The sequence below is a fragment of the Colletotrichum aenigma genome (assembly GCF_013390185.1).
Source record: "Colletotrichum aenigma strain Cg56 chromosome Unknown KSG_Cg56_contig06, whole genome shotgun sequence".
NCBI classification, from domain to species: Eukaryota; Fungi; Ascomycota; class Sordariomycetes; order Glomerellales; family Glomerellaceae; genus Colletotrichum; species Colletotrichum aenigma.
Window position 1 is genome coordinate 3,678,954 of NW_023500912.1, and position 15,330 is coordinate 3,694,283.

Genomic DNA, 15,330 nt, shown 5'->3' on the forward strand with positions numbered 1-15,330 from the left:
GAGCAGCCCAGACCTTTGACGGAACCCCTCTCCCTTTTAATTCGTCTGGGCTACTCAGTGTGAAGCAAATTCACTCCACGAGCTACAAGCTTTCGACCCGAGTTTTCCAGAGTCTTATCGACGAGGTCACGAACCGTCATGACCACAGAGATGGTCAGGTCAAATTTCAAACATTTTGCGACACGGAAGAACACACCATACTGTCGTTGGAAAGCGACAATCTTGATGCTCTGGAGAGGAAACGACAAACATTGGATGGTCTATTTGCTGGTAAGGTCATTTTCTACTCTGCGGACACCGACAGCCCGGTCTGGAGTCCGTATTTTGACGACAAGGCCCTCCGAAACCGGATCCTCGATCAGATTGCAAAGGACTGTGGTGTAGCATTTCACTGTCTCCCAGTCAGCAAAGAGATCAAGTTATACGGCCCGCCTGAAAATATCAAAAAAGCCAACGAGGCTCTTTTCCTGAGTTTTGAAAACAATTTCACAGCCGTCCACCCTATTACTCTCAACGCAAATGCCTTTAATTGGGCCATCAGAGGAGGTTTCAAGGTTCTCTGCGAAGCCCTTGGTCAAGACACTGTGAGGTATAAGTCCGTCTGGCCGCCTTCCCAAATTAATATCGCAGGACCAGTCTCCTCTTACGAACGAGCCATAGAAATGATTTCCCAGAGGCCAACCTTCAGAGATGCGGTTGAGAGACCATGTTCAGTGTGCTGGACCGAGCCTGACCAATTCCTGACGACGACGTGCGGTCATGTCTACTGCTTGGACTGCTTCCAGAACTTTTGTCGAGCAGGAGATACAAATCCTGGAGGCTTCAAAGTGGCCTGTATAGGCAATAATGGCCTTTGCAGATCCGTTATCGGCCTTGATGAACTAGCACAATATCTCCCACCAGTAGCGTTCGAACAACTCCTCGCGTCATCAGCCGAATCATATGTCAACAAGCATCCCGAAAAACTCCGGTACTGTCCTACGGCAGATTGCGGATACATTTACCGAGTCAGTTCCACCGAGAACCCAAGATATTTTGAATGTCCGAGCTGCGGCAAAGCGACATGCCCCTCATGCCACAACTCTCATCCCGCAATATCCTGTGCGGAACGTCGAGACAAGATTGCCAGAGGAGACGAAAAGAAACTGCGAAAGTGCAAGCGGAAGCTTGGGGTCAAGGACTGCCCCAAATGCCACGCGCCTATCGAGAAGTGGTATGGCTGCGACCACATAAGTTGCAGATGCGGAGCACACATCTGTTGGGTATGCCTCGCCAACTTCGAAACAGGCGATGAGTGCATGTTGCATTTGCGTCAGAGACATGAACAGATCTGACATGCTTTGTTTGGTCTGCAACAACTTTGAAGACTGGTGCGTCGACAAAACTCAACGTCATCATGCTTTTGAATAGTTGGACTATGGCTTGGGAAGAGAACAACGACAGCAAACTGTAAATAGAAAGCGGTTGTTGTGATGAAAGACCTGGCGCCTTATTCTCGCGAAAGTTTCGTAACATAATCAAGAACGTCAAAGGGAGCCTGGCAGCGTTGCTATTATTCATTTTGTCAATAAAGGGTAGCTGTTATTGTTGTACTACAAAGGAACAAGAGTTGAGATCACCAGAGAGAACAACTGGAATTGTTCAGAGGCACCCCGAGCGAAATCTTCGGATTGCCTATTTATTCCAGACAAACCTTCTAGCTTTTACCATCTCTTTCAACTGTACAATCCAGCAACAACACATCTTTCTTCCACGATAACCACTTCCATTCCTCCTCCTCAAATAAGTCTAGGCGTCTTCTGGAAAGCACGCCCTAAAAATCACTAGCCGGCTCGTAATACTTGATACATACCGAACAGTTACAATGCCTGTCAAATCTGCGTATGAAGGACTCAAGCGCTTCTTGAAGGGCGAAAAGGAGGAGGTTGACATTGCGAAAATTCGACTGGCGAGAAAGCCTACGTGACCCACTCCCCCTCCATCTCCCCGTTTGCCCCCTCCTCCTCAACCTGTCGTGGTTGAAGCTCCTTGCCACGACGGAAGACCTTGTTTTGCAGTATGGGCCTACACTGACAAAGACGCGAGGTCGCCCGCAGGACCCGATCTTTCAAACATACCTCTTTGGGTCATCCGAGTTTACCACACCTTGCCCGAAGCCATGTACGCTTACCACGTCCGAGACACGGCCGAGAAGATCTACACACTTGCGCACACGAGATTCGACGCCTTGGACAAAGCGTACCTTGAGCACCCCAAGTACCGGTACCGCATTGAAGTCATCGGGCTGGCCCTTCCAGAGGACACCAGCGATAGCGAGCGCATCGAGCGGTGCATGGAACACCACCGCGCAGAGGTTGCAGCGCGCCGGACCACAGGCAGTGTGTTCTTTATCCAGACAGCCGTTCAAGGTGACTACAAGCATAGGATCGCCATTCGCCGGCTGGACGAAGATAGGCTGGGCGAGATCTACAGCGGCGGTAACTTTTTGGATGTGTCGTTTGATCCAAAAGCAATGGTCAGACCTAGTGATCCCGAGATGTCACAATATGGCTCGTCTCGGTTTGCAACTGCCAATGTTGGGAGGGTGTTTGGAACTTTTAGGCAGTCGATCCGTTGGTTTTATGATCGATACGTGGACAACGGCACAATCTACCGTGACATGGAGACATGGAAGTTGGAAGCAGCAAAGGGAAAATGATGCTGTATTTTTAGAGTCTGCAGGTAGTCGAGTTCATCGCACGAATTGCTTTTTCTGGAGAATCAAGAGGTAGCAGTGATAAGCTTAATCTCGAATGTTTGTTGCCACTGAATCCATGCAAGCTCTAAATTGCACCACCTTTCTTTATTGAAAAGTTCTCCGAGGGACGAGCGAGAATAAGAATGTGGCAAGTACGCCGCCTGCATTTGACAGATGTCCCTAGAAAGTTTGCCTACTTGAATCACGTTTATGTGCATGCATGACTACCACTTTACATGGCTGTAGATCAAACGGCGATTTGAAGGTTTTGGGCCAGGAGACCACAGAAAAGTGCATTTCTTGGAGGAATCTAGGAACATGCACACGACCTGCAATGCCTGTCACTTTGATGGTCGTGATTCAGTGACTGCAATATTGAAGATAGCTTCAGCACATGCGTGGGTTCTTTTTATCGCATCCGAGCAAAACCGCCCATAGTCCTAACCCAACGGATTCATCTTGCGTCACTACTTGGCAGCCGCGGAAGGCATGTTGTAGGCCAGGTCGGCGTCTTCCGCCCGGGCAGCAGCGGAAGGCTTGTTATAAGCTAGGTCGGCGTCCACTTCAGCCCGCTCAACCGCAACAGGCGCTTCCAAGACCATGTTTTGACCTATGCAGAGAGTTAGAAATTGGTGATTCTGTGCAAAAATTGAACTCATTACTTACCTGTCATAGGAAGAGCATTGACATAGGCCAAGAGGCCAGATACGAGAACGATGACGGAGACCTTCATTTCGGCGCCTTTTAGCAATTGAGGCAATGGTTGACAACAACGCGTGATGTGCAAGAAAGTGAGTTGTGAGCCTTGAGAGTATGAAATGAATAAGTCCCTGCGGTCTGATAACTGCCTTGACTGAGATGGGTTTATATACGCATCGGCCATACGCCTACTGCGCCATCTCTTCGAATAACTTGCCAAATTTTCACCTTCCAGTCCTGTTGGTTGCACCTCTTGTCACTGCAAAATGTCGGCTAAAGCAGAGTCTGGCCAGACTCACCGCGTGTTTGTTGCGAAGAGCATATGTCCCGCTTTCTCCCATGTTCCCCGGTCACCTGCCCGACGACGATATTGAATGTTTGTCTCTCGGTTGATGCATTTTGATTAACTTGCAGTAATCTCTTGCTGCTTTGAGCTCGAGGTGCATAGATATCTTGTCCTATCGCTGGTTTCCGCCCCTCGAACGCATGGGCTTTCTTCCCGCTCAAATCAGACCTCGTCTCCAAGAGTTTCCAACCGAAGCGATGCTTCACAACTCTGTTGGACCTGTTTCTGCAACTACATCCAACAGCCTTTCTTTGCCTTTTGCATCGGGGTAATCTACCGTATTAGATCTAGCTGGTCAAGCCTCTTTGTGTCCATGCAGCAAATATGTCGCAACTGCTGCGAGGGAAGGCCCGGAGTGTGAATTTCCCCCGTAGAATCCATGTGAGCTGAGTCCTTCTCCCCGTTCGTCAAGTTGGCCCCGTTTTTGCGGCGCGGCAAGAGCGCTTCGTCGAAAATCAAGACAGTATGAAAAGAAAGGCCATGCTCGTGGGATCTACACTTACAATCTTTTAGGAGCACACGTTGGCCCGCATAAGAAAGAAGGGGTGGTTCACCCTCGACGTTCTCCGCTGTCTCAACATCAGACCTTCTTCTAATTGTCTCTACGTTTGTGGTCTCATTCCTCTCTAAATAGTATTTGTTTATTTCTTGTTCATTCTGATACGATCTTTGGCATCTTCAGCGACTCAACATGCTTCCTGTAATCGAAAAAGCGACATACAATCGGGTGCCCCTAAGCGATGAATCCAGCGACGGGTCTTACAGCGAAGAGACAACGTTGATGCAGGAGGGCCTTGTCAAGAGAATATCTGGATCATGTTCACTTCTTTTCAAATCCCTTTGTGGTCTGGCTGTTCTGATCTTGTATTCGGCGGCTCTGATCCAGATATCTGCGCACATATTCAAAGCTGGCCGTATGCAGGGCACCAGGGCCATGGATTGTTAGTTCACTGCGCACCGTCAATTCCGTTGCTAATCGGTCCTACAGCTATCGTCGATGGATTCCTCCAGTATGAATTTCGCGAGTTCTACCAATTCGAGAAGGGGCTCCAGAACGTCACGTATTTCACTGAGCCTGACGCGGAGGTGGACAGAAACTGGCATAATATTCTCGCATGTGAGCTGCCACCCAAGCCTCTGAATGAATCCATCCATAGGTTAACGGTCTTCCCAAAGATCAGAATATTCGCGTTCCGAAACATACAATGGAGGAGCTTGGTCGAGTGGACGAGGGTATCGAACTACCCGGAGGTGGTTACTTTGGATCTGTCATTGTCTACCATCACTTGCACTGCCTGGTATGCTTGCTTTAAATCATGTCTCAAAATGTGCAAATCGACTAATTAGATCCGTTAGAAAAGCCTATATCACGCCCTGCACCCAGAATACTACAATTTCAGCAAGTTGACAAGTCACGAGCAAGAGAGGCTCGCCGAGCACAACGGTGAGAAACCCCAACTCCGGCTCCTAGCTTCCGTAGCTTGCTCAAGATCATGCTTCTGATCAAACCTCCAGACCATTGTCTCCATATGCTTCGAGAGGCAGTGATGTGTCAAGGTGACACAACGCTGATCACCATGAAGTGGAACTCCACTGGTCTTCGGCCGATCGGAAACTTGACCAGTCCCCATGAATGCGTCAACTGGGACAGGCTTATGGAGTGGGTGGTTCCCAACTCCTTCGATGCTCTTGTTGATGGCATGCTGGTACATCCGACTTTTGGTATGGACCCTGATCCCTTCTCCGATGTTAGCCACAATGTGAGACGCTGAACTGACACAATAACAGGACCGGTATTCCGCGATCGCCAATTAGTTGAAGCGTCCTGAAAGGAAATTTGTTGGAAATTCTTGCAGTAACAGATTGAGGATGATGCGTAAGGAGTAGGAGCGTGCAGAGGACTGGGCATTGCAGACTTGAGATTCTGTGGTAATGGAAGTGCACTTGGAATTGATTCAAATTTCTTCGTCGCAGATACAATACTGAGTCATAACAAGGATTTTGACTCAGCGTAAATAGCCTTATGTAGACCGTTGACATATCCATGTGCTGCAAGATCATGTGCTCATACATCATCATTTGTCCCAGATAACTCAATGCTGCACATCAGCGGCGTGCTCCTTGCGCGCAACATATTCCGGAACTCCCGGAGGCTTTCCCGTGTTCGCACCCCTCTTAGAGTGCTCTGTTCTCTCCTCCCTCTCCTGCTGGGCCATCATCTCCTTGGCTTCATGCTTGCTTGAGGGGTCCTCTGCTTTACAGTTAGTACTGGGATACGTAGGTAGTCTGTCAATACATACTGTGAGTGTCGGCTTGAGAGTTGTTGTATTGAGGCATTATGATGGCTCGAAGGATTTATGTAAACAGGGTTGACTGTAACGATTTGAGGGCGAGAAGTTTGATCGCTGAATGGAAGTTTGGTCGAATGTAATAGATGTAATGTGAAGGATTTCCTGGATCTATCGTTGTAAAGGCTTTTTAAAACAGTCTCGATGTGTTATCAAATTGAACTCACTGTAATTGAGTGACGCGAAGTTGCGTAAATGTATCGTCACTGACGCCGCGGCAGCATGCGCATCACATCGTCGGTTTCCACTTGACGTCGACAAATGGGTCGAATTGTGGGCAATGGGGAGCCACCCGTCTGATAACCGCATTTTAAACCCACAAATCTTCGATCTACGACCGAGCAAAAAGCTCCGTCAAAAGAGGTGTACAAGTTCGAACTTTCAGGAGTATCTAATGTTTTGCTCTTGAGTACGCTAGTGGAACCGGGGACTTCGTCTCGGTCGCTGACCCCTGTCTCGAAGCACATGTGATTTTGGCTGAGCAAGTTGGAAGTCTACTATCTTCACAGCACATGGAGTCGATTGAAAATAATTCAGCTGTTATGTTCGGGCCTATCGGCGAAGCTACTATGTACATGGAAGGCACCCGGTCAGAGAGGCATCGGCCAACAAGACCACGGCGCAGAAGTAAATACACGCTGAAGGGATAAGCTCCCCAAGACTCCACGCTCAAGTAGATGCAGAAAGATCGACCAGACACCGAAGGTCAAGCCGCTTAGCAGGCGGACAGAGAAGTCTGGCCCTTGCAGTTGGCAGTGGTGCTGACCTTGCTGCTCTCGCCAGAGCCCTTGTTGACGCCCTTGTACTCCTGGCAGACCTTGGAGACACTGGAGCCGCAGGTGTTGGAGATGGTGGCGACGTCACCGTAGTTGGAGTTGATACCGACGAGCTCCTTGACGCTCTTGGCCTTGACGTTCTTGACGATGACGTTGCGGGGGCCGCCGTTATTGGTGCAGTCGCCGCAGCCGCGGTAGAGCTTGCCGGCGGTGACGACGGTGAAGCCGTCGATGGTGACGGTACCGCGGCCGTTGTGCTGAACGACCTTGTCGGCGGCGTTTTGGGCGCCACCGCCCTGGATGAGGACGTCGCCAGTGCCGAGGGCGGAAATAGCGTCTGTGAGTGGGAGTCAGTCAAAGGGCTTAGCTAGGAATCTCATAGATGGCATCTTACCTTCGCAGACGTCGCGGAACCAGACGTTCTTCAGAGTGCAGGCGCCCTTGCAGTGAACGCCCTCCAGCTGGTTGACACCGATGATGACGTTGCTCAGGGTGGCGCCGTTCTCGAGAATGAAGACAGCAGAGTCGCTGCCGGTGTCAGCATCGGTGTCACAAGCGCGACCACGATCGAACTCCTTGTTGCCCATGTCCTTGCTTCCAGAGATGACACTGGGAGCAGATAGGGAGACGATGGAACCGCTGCGGGTGGGGATGTTGAGAGTCTGAGCCGCGGTGAGGCCGGCCAGCATGGCGGAGACAAGAACCTTGGTCTGCATTTTGGATGTGATTTGCGCGATAAAGCTGAGTGGAAGATATTGAGAGGCAGCTATGTGATTGTCCTGAGTGAGCGGGGTGAGGAGGGAAGACGGATGGGAGAATGATGAAGATTAACGTCGTACTTATAGTTCCGTCAGGAATCCCACAGCTATCACGATAATCATTCTCAGGAGTCACCCAAGATACTATGGCGGTAAGGGAGTTTCACATAGATCGTAAGAGTCTAGACTGTACCACTTATTGGGAGCAGCATCCCGTGATCCCGTGGCCTATCATCATAGCAAGTTGTTCAGGGGCGAGGAATGATGAATCTCCTTGGTGGAATTACCAAACATCATCACCGCCATGTCCCAGAAGAAATAAACATTGGGAGACGCCCCAGGCTCGGACGCTCGCCCGAGGACGTGGGTGGGCTGCCGCAAACTCCAAGGAACCCTTGATCGTCATGTACCGAACTTCTCCATTCGTGTCCAATGATATCTCTGACCTTGACAGACGCCAACCTAGTCTCGGTAGTCGAAGATGGTCCTTGCCTCTTCTGATAGGTGGATGGATCTTGTCTTTTCCGATTTCACCTGTACTCCTGGGGTCCATGAGGGCGACGTTTGAGCCCCGCAAATGTGGCGGTCGCGTGGTGGACAGACACCAGTAGTCCTTGAGCCTTCCATGTCCTACGGCAACAACTCCCAATGAGAACAGACGATGGCCGCATTCTGGGAACTCGTAAGGCTTGGCAGATAATCTACCCAATACCTCCAGGAAGATGAGAGCAACTTTCCAGCACAGCCCCCTTCGAGGTGTGGTCGAGGGTGTGGTCGAGGGTGTCTTTGGGGGTGGAGACTGCCCGAATGGGCTCTGCACCAGAGCCTCTACTGGTATGGTTGGATTATCACAAGAGGGTTCTGAGGAACGGCGAAAGGGGTTTTCTTTCGATCTCCAATTCTATTGTCTAGACCGTCCGATGTTGTCCAGGGCCCCACGTTGAATTCAACGCCAAGATCTCAGAGACCAGGGTCGTGCTGTTGCTAGTGGCAGAGGGACACGGGAGATGGCTATCGTGTCAGTGGTATCAGTAAATCGGCAAGCGAATCACCAAATGGACCCAGCCGAGGAGGTGTTGTCAGTCGGATGGGTTCTCCATAAGGAAACACCTTAGTCCGAGGTGTGGAAGCGATCTGACTGGAAGTCTGTAAAGGGCAGGTGCACAATCCAAGGCCCAACAGCATGTTGATGCCATCAGGCAACGCAGGCGTGATGGCACTAGAACAACCCACCTATGCAGCTAAGACTGAGCCTAATCAGCATATGCACGCATGCCAAATCACCTCCGATGTATGGTGAAGAAAAGAAGAACAGCCGTCGACAACCTCACCAAGCCGCAGGTGCCCACTAAAAAAAGATGATGGGTCCGGGGTATTGTCTCGGTAGATCATTGTCACCTACCGGCTGATGTGCTCCAATCCCATGGTTGGGCGGTTTCGGCGCTTGCCTCCGCATTGGGGATGGGCGCGAACGGCGTTACGAAAATCCGTAAAATTGGACGGACGATGCCAAGACCTTTGAGTCAAGCATGCAGGTTTAAAAGGGGACAGGTGCCGCATTTTTGCTGCACCCCAACCCTTGCCAAGCCTCACCAAAAGATGATAGCCCATCGGCCAAGACAAGAAGAAACGTGAGGTTTCCGTGTCTTGGCACGCGCCAACCCCCTTTTGATGGTGTTGGTGGCAATGGAGACGGCAAATCATTGATGGAAAAAGGGGATTTCCATTGATCAGCGGCCTTCAAACCAGGCTTATTTCGACGGATTTGATGAGCGTGAGACAGCTGGGGAAGAATGTTTAACAACAGCGACACCAAATGGTTTGCAGATGACAACACTTGGTGAGACAACATGTTTGGATTTGACGGACAACACTATGGTTCAAATGATCCCGTATGGCTTTTTGACGCGAATATTAATTCCTTCGACTTGGCTGGCGGTGCTCCCCGAACAAGGTTGTTTGATCTGTCTTGGTCACCTCCCGAAAGACCGCTACCAGTACCAGACAACTCCAGTGGAGGGTCTCAGGCGAATCTTAGTTCATCTAAGTCCCACCTCCGCAACAATTCAAGTTGTCAGTCGGGTAACAGGAAGTCTCATTACTTTTGCGAATAACTTGCCGCAAGTTACTTAGCGCCACAGGCTCATACGATGAGCTTGCGTACTCCAAAGCCCCTCCATTTACAGCCCTACAAGACTATCGTGAAAAAGGCTCTTACATCCGTGTTCCGTGGACTGGGGAAGCCTGTACCGACATTACTCACATCGCAGAAGCTCGCAACAGCCCCGGTTGAAGTCCAGGTGGTTGAGTCAGTTTCTTCGACGTGAGCGATGCGCTTAGTTTGACGTTGTGCGAATGCCAAGCTTTGTAGATTGAAAGTCAAAATCCAGACCAAAAGACGGGAGTGCGTGCTTGGCGTGGATCATGGGGACTAAGCTCGCGATAGTTGCGGCCCGAGATGCCACGACTCACGAGTCATTTACAGTCCGTTGCACTAACAGCGTCCACCCCCCCTTTTTACTGAAATTACGTATATATAATCCCTATATATATAAAAGCTTACTTAATACTATATAGATATTTATAGTATAGTAATTAACCTATTTTAATAGTTTTAATTAATCTATTTTTATTAAATCTTACAATCTAAAGGTATTATAACACTTCTTAAGTATTATTATATATTTTAATAAATAGATAATTATTTATCTACATATTATTTATTAGTTATTACTAATAATATATAGAAATAATAATATACATAATAATTAATATAAGATATTATTAAAGATCTTTTTTAATATTTTATTTTATTATTAATTAGGATTATTATATTTATTAAAAAAGCTTATTAATTATTATTACTAACGAAACTACTGCGAATGCGACTAAAAAGTTATTGTTATTAAAATTAATTTTAAAACTAATAATATAATAATTTTTAAATTCATATTATAAAGGAAATATATATGTATAGCTTCTCTATTATTAGAAAAAGCTTTAAAAGTATTCTCCTACTAAAACAATAATAATAATATAAAAGAAGTATAAAAAAGATCTATTACAAAAGATTTAGCTTTAAAATACTCTATTTTTATTAATATTATTATTATAACTAAATTTAATTTTAGTTAACTTAATCTTTTATTAAACCATTTAATCTATAGATAGTATATTTATTGCTTTTTATTATGATATTAATAATATACTTATATTATTTCCTAATATATTTAAAAAAGAGGAAGATATAAATAATAATAAACTAATTTTATTATAAATTTAGGTTATTATAGCTTAATATTTAAAAATACTAATTTGTTTATTTTTCATCTAATTATTAAAAGTATTATATATAATAGATTTAGGTTTATTAATATATTAAATATAAATACTAAAGATTAGAAAATGAATAATAACATTCAATTTAAAATAGAAATAGCTTATTTATATAATCTAGAGAAAACTAATAATATTATTATTATTATTTAAAAAAACTAACTAACATATTTAAATTAATATTTGTTTTTATCTAAATATATTTATTTATTAAAAAAGTTATTTAGCTAAATATTTTATTAATCAATATTATTTCCTCTTTTAAATAAATTAAAAAGAGAAATAAAATCTATTTTATTATTAAATAGTAATATAATACTTTATTAATCTCTAATAAAATAATACTTAGTACATAAATATTTTTAAAAAAATTAAATAAGCGTTTTAATTAATATATAAAAAGTAATTAATTATAAATTTAATAATTCTATAAATGTTAAGTATTAAAAAGAAAGTATTTATAAATAACTATATATAACGTGGTTCATCAGTCAGCCGGCCGGACTAGTCAGGCAGACGTTTTTTTCTAAACACTCTTACATCCAAATCACTTAAACCTTTAACGCATAAAATCTTAACAACCATAATGCTAATCTACACCTAAGAAGACAAAGTTATTCTTGCGATTGAAGCGATCTAATCGACACACGCTATAGGTAATAACTTAAGTATTTCGCGTGCTGCAAAGACCTATAGTATCCTAAAGAGCACCTTAGCTGATAGAATGAATAACTAACTGTAATATAAATAAGCTTAACTACAATAATATAAACTTAATCTGATTAAAGAGAAAATACTTCTCTAATATGTTATTAAATAAAATTCTAGAGGATTTCCTTTCTATTTTAATAGTGTAGAAGATATAGCTAATCTCCTGCTGTGAGCTTATAATAGTAAGCCTATTAGTAAGCAATAGGCTAGGCGATTTGTGGACTTATAGCCTGCTCTAAAAACTAAGTTTAATTATCTATATAATTATTTAAAGGCTCTTTAAAAAGATCCTAAGGTTATATTAAAGTAGTTTATATTATTATGCAATATACTAGCTAAGTATAGCATCTAAGAGGGGGACCTATATAATTTTAATAAAACTAGCTTTATAATAGGTATGATCACTATGTTAATAGTAGTTATATATGCTGATTAATATAGTAAAGCAAAGTCTGTCTAGCTTAATAACTATAACTAGGCTATAGTTATTAAATATATTAATTTAGGTGAGTAGTGCATCCCTCTATTTATAATTATTAAGGGTGTATATCACCTTACTAATTAGACTATAGAATTAGGTTTTCTAAGCAACTAAGTAATTAAACCTACTGCTAATAAATAGATAGATAATTAGATATGTCTTAACTAAATTAAACACTTTAATAAACACACTAAGAACCAAATAAAGGGTGTCTACTAAATACTTATTATTAACAGCTATAAAAGCTATTTATCAGCTGAATTTAATAATTACTATAAACAGAATAATATTATAACTATCAATATACCTATATATTCATTATATCTAGTACAGCTATTAGATATTACCCTTTATTCACCTTTAAAACATATATAGTGATAAAATCAACCTATTCATCAGAGCCTCTATAAGTCACATCACTAAGTTAGAGTTCTTTATTGCCTTCTAACAGGCCCACAATAAGGTTTTTAATAAGGAAAACATTAGGTCTGCTTTCTAAAGCGCTAGAATTTCACTATAAGACCTAGACTATATTACCAAAAAGCTTGATATATATTTATAAACGCCTACACCTCCTATAGCCAACCTTTTAACACCTCCACCTTAGTAGTTATAAACGCCCTCTAACCTATAATAAACTATCTTATAGTCTAACTTTATTAAAAGTTATATCTCTACTTATTAAGGAAGCTTATTAACACTAATTATTACTATAGTTAAGTAATTATTAAAGGGTGCATAAGTAATAGCACACTTAATCACGATTTTGACTGATCAGCTTTATACTTTTGAGGATATAAATATAGCACTTGCTAAGCGCTGGAGGGCTAAAAGAACATAAGTCCAGCTTAGAGGGGCACTTAGTATAGAGGAATCTCAGGTTTTGCTTGAAGGGAAACAAAAAGGGAAACGTCCAGCACCTCGAGAGGATGAGGAGGGGGTTCTATTAAAGAGAGCCTAGCTAGCTTAGAGATGCTGTGGTGTGTGTAGTGAGACTGGTCATAATGCGAGAACCTGTTCTAAGGATGTGGAATTGTCAAATGATTTGAGTAGTAATGAGGAATAGTTAATTGAACATGTTGTGGTTGTGCAATGGTAAATACCACTATGTGGATGGGAAAAAGTTTGTTGCTAACTGATATTTGTCGCTGACTGATGAACCATGTTAGCTATTAATAAAAATAGTAAATAATAATATAATGTATATATTTTATATAATTTAATATATTTATAAACAAACTTTTTATAATTTTATTAGCTATAATTACAAATCTAATAATCTTTTATTTTATAATAATATAATTAAAGTTTATTACAGTTATATAATAGAAATTTAAATTACTTATTAATATGAATATTTATAATTTATTTTCTATTTTATAATTTAATATTATTAAATATCTACTCTATTTTATTAAAATTAATAAATAAATAGTAGAAATAACTTTTAATTTAAAATGAATAATACTTAATCTCTATAATATAGTTATATAGATATTCTATAAAATCTTAAATATTATTCTTATTATTATTCTATTTTGAATATATATTTTTTAACATATTATTTTAGATTACTAAAATACTTCTTAATAAAGTTAAAGTTTAATAAGTATAAAAATAGAAACTTAAGATTAATATCTAATATTTAGTATAAGTCTTTAATTTAAAATGTATAATAATAAAAGAAGTTATTTATAATCATAACATAATTTAGCTTTAGAAAATATTTATGTTTTGGGATAAAATATTTTAATAGCTAATAAAAAAAGCTATTATTATTAGTTATATTATAATATATAGTTAAATATAAAATACTATTTAATATGAACATTAACAAGATTTATATATAAGAGTTTTAAAACTAATTAATTTCTATAGTTTAAAACATAATAAGCTTTTTGAGTATTAATTTATTTAGTTCTTTATATCTTAATATCTTTATTAATGTTAGACTTATTAATAAATACTAGCTAATTAGAGTAATATTATTATATATAGTATAGATTTCAATATTATAGTTTATTATTTCACTAAATAGTAGTAATTATAAACTTCTTATTTATTTAATTAGATAAATTTAACTATGAACTAATTGTAAACTAACTAATTTAGATTTTAAAAGCTTTAAATAGAAAATCTTATATCTTTAAGAGATAAATTACTATAATATTATAATAATTTAAAAAGCTTTACATAATATTATATTTCTATTTTTTATTGATTTTAGTAATATTTTCAATGTCTTTATATTTTCTTAATAATATTATACTATAATTTATATTATTAAATTATTTATTTAAAATAGTTAATAATGTTTATTAGTTTATAAATTTATTAGTTTTTAAATAATAATATTATTATAATTATTAATAACTATAGATTTAATATTTTAAATGTTATATTATTATTATTATTACTTAATATTTGTTTTTAATATATTTAATATAATAAACTATAGATATATATTAATTAATAATAAATAGTTAATAATTAGATATAATCTATATAATAATAGATGTTTAATTATAAATAAACTAAATTGTTTGAAAAGTTATTACTTTTATTAACTACTACAGCTATTTATTCTAAAGAATTATATTAAGCTTTTTAACATATTTTTATATTACTTAAAACTATATAAATTATATATTAAATAAAGATATAAAATTATATACTAGGTCTTTTTTCTATTCCTCAATAAATATTATTTTAATGTTTTAGAAAAATAAAATATACTTTTTATTATTTAATTAATATAGAGATAGAATAATTAACTAGGTTAATAGAATCTCTATAAATAGATTAATGATTATAAAGGTATTAAACATATATTTTATATCTCTATTATATAGTTAGTTATATATTTAAATACTATTATAACTATAGTAATTAATAATAATTAAGCTATTAGCAATAGATTTAGCGCGTTTTATATGTAATACGGAAAAATACACGTTATAGCGTAAAATAGGCTTTTTTCATATTTTCGTATAAGCGGGGAAAAAAAGGGGGGGCGGACGCTGTCAGTGCAACGGACTGTAGTGGTTTGCGCGTGCCGGTGAGTTAGTTTCTTTACCGAAACTCAGAAACGAAAGACGATTTTGAAATGAAGAGCCATTGAATACGAGTATTTCTGAG

General features: G+C 40.3%; 3 protein-coding genes across 3 annotated transcripts; 2 read left to right on the forward strand and 1 right to left on the reverse strand.

The window, feature by feature from the left end:
• Positions 1-2,158: 2,158 nt before the first annotated feature.
• Positions 2,159-2,698, forward strand: CGCA056_v009986 (uncharacterized protein; the record flags this gene model as incomplete). The annotated part of the gene is made up of 1 exon (XM_037325233.1): positions 2,159-2,698. One exon carries the CDS (start codon positions 2,159-2,161, stop codon positions 2,696-2,698), a length of 540 nt encoding a protein of 179 aa, XP_037177313.1.
• Positions 2,699-4,473: 1,775 nt separating this feature from the next.
• cctO-0 (Cyclochlorotine biosynthesis protein O) lies at positions 4,474-5,597 on the forward strand (the record flags this gene model as incomplete). Its single annotated transcript, XM_037325234.1, has 6 exons — positions 4,474-4,723; positions 4,771-4,899; positions 4,959-5,080; positions 5,139-5,226; positions 5,298-5,542; positions 5,571-5,597. 6 exons carry the CDS (start codon positions 4,474-4,476, stop codon positions 5,595-5,597), a joined length of 861 nt encoding a protein of 286 aa, XP_037177312.1.
• Positions 5,598-6,845: 1,248 nt separating this feature from the next.
• Positions 6,846-7,622, reverse strand: plyE-0 (putative pectate lyase E; the record flags this gene model as incomplete). The annotated part of the gene is made up of 2 exons (XM_037325235.1): positions 6,846-7,243; positions 7,301-7,622. 2 exons carry the CDS (start codon positions 7,620-7,622, stop codon positions 6,846-6,848), a joined length of 720 nt encoding a protein of 239 aa, XP_037177093.1.
• Between the last annotated feature and the right edge of the window lie 7,708 nt (positions 7,623-15,330).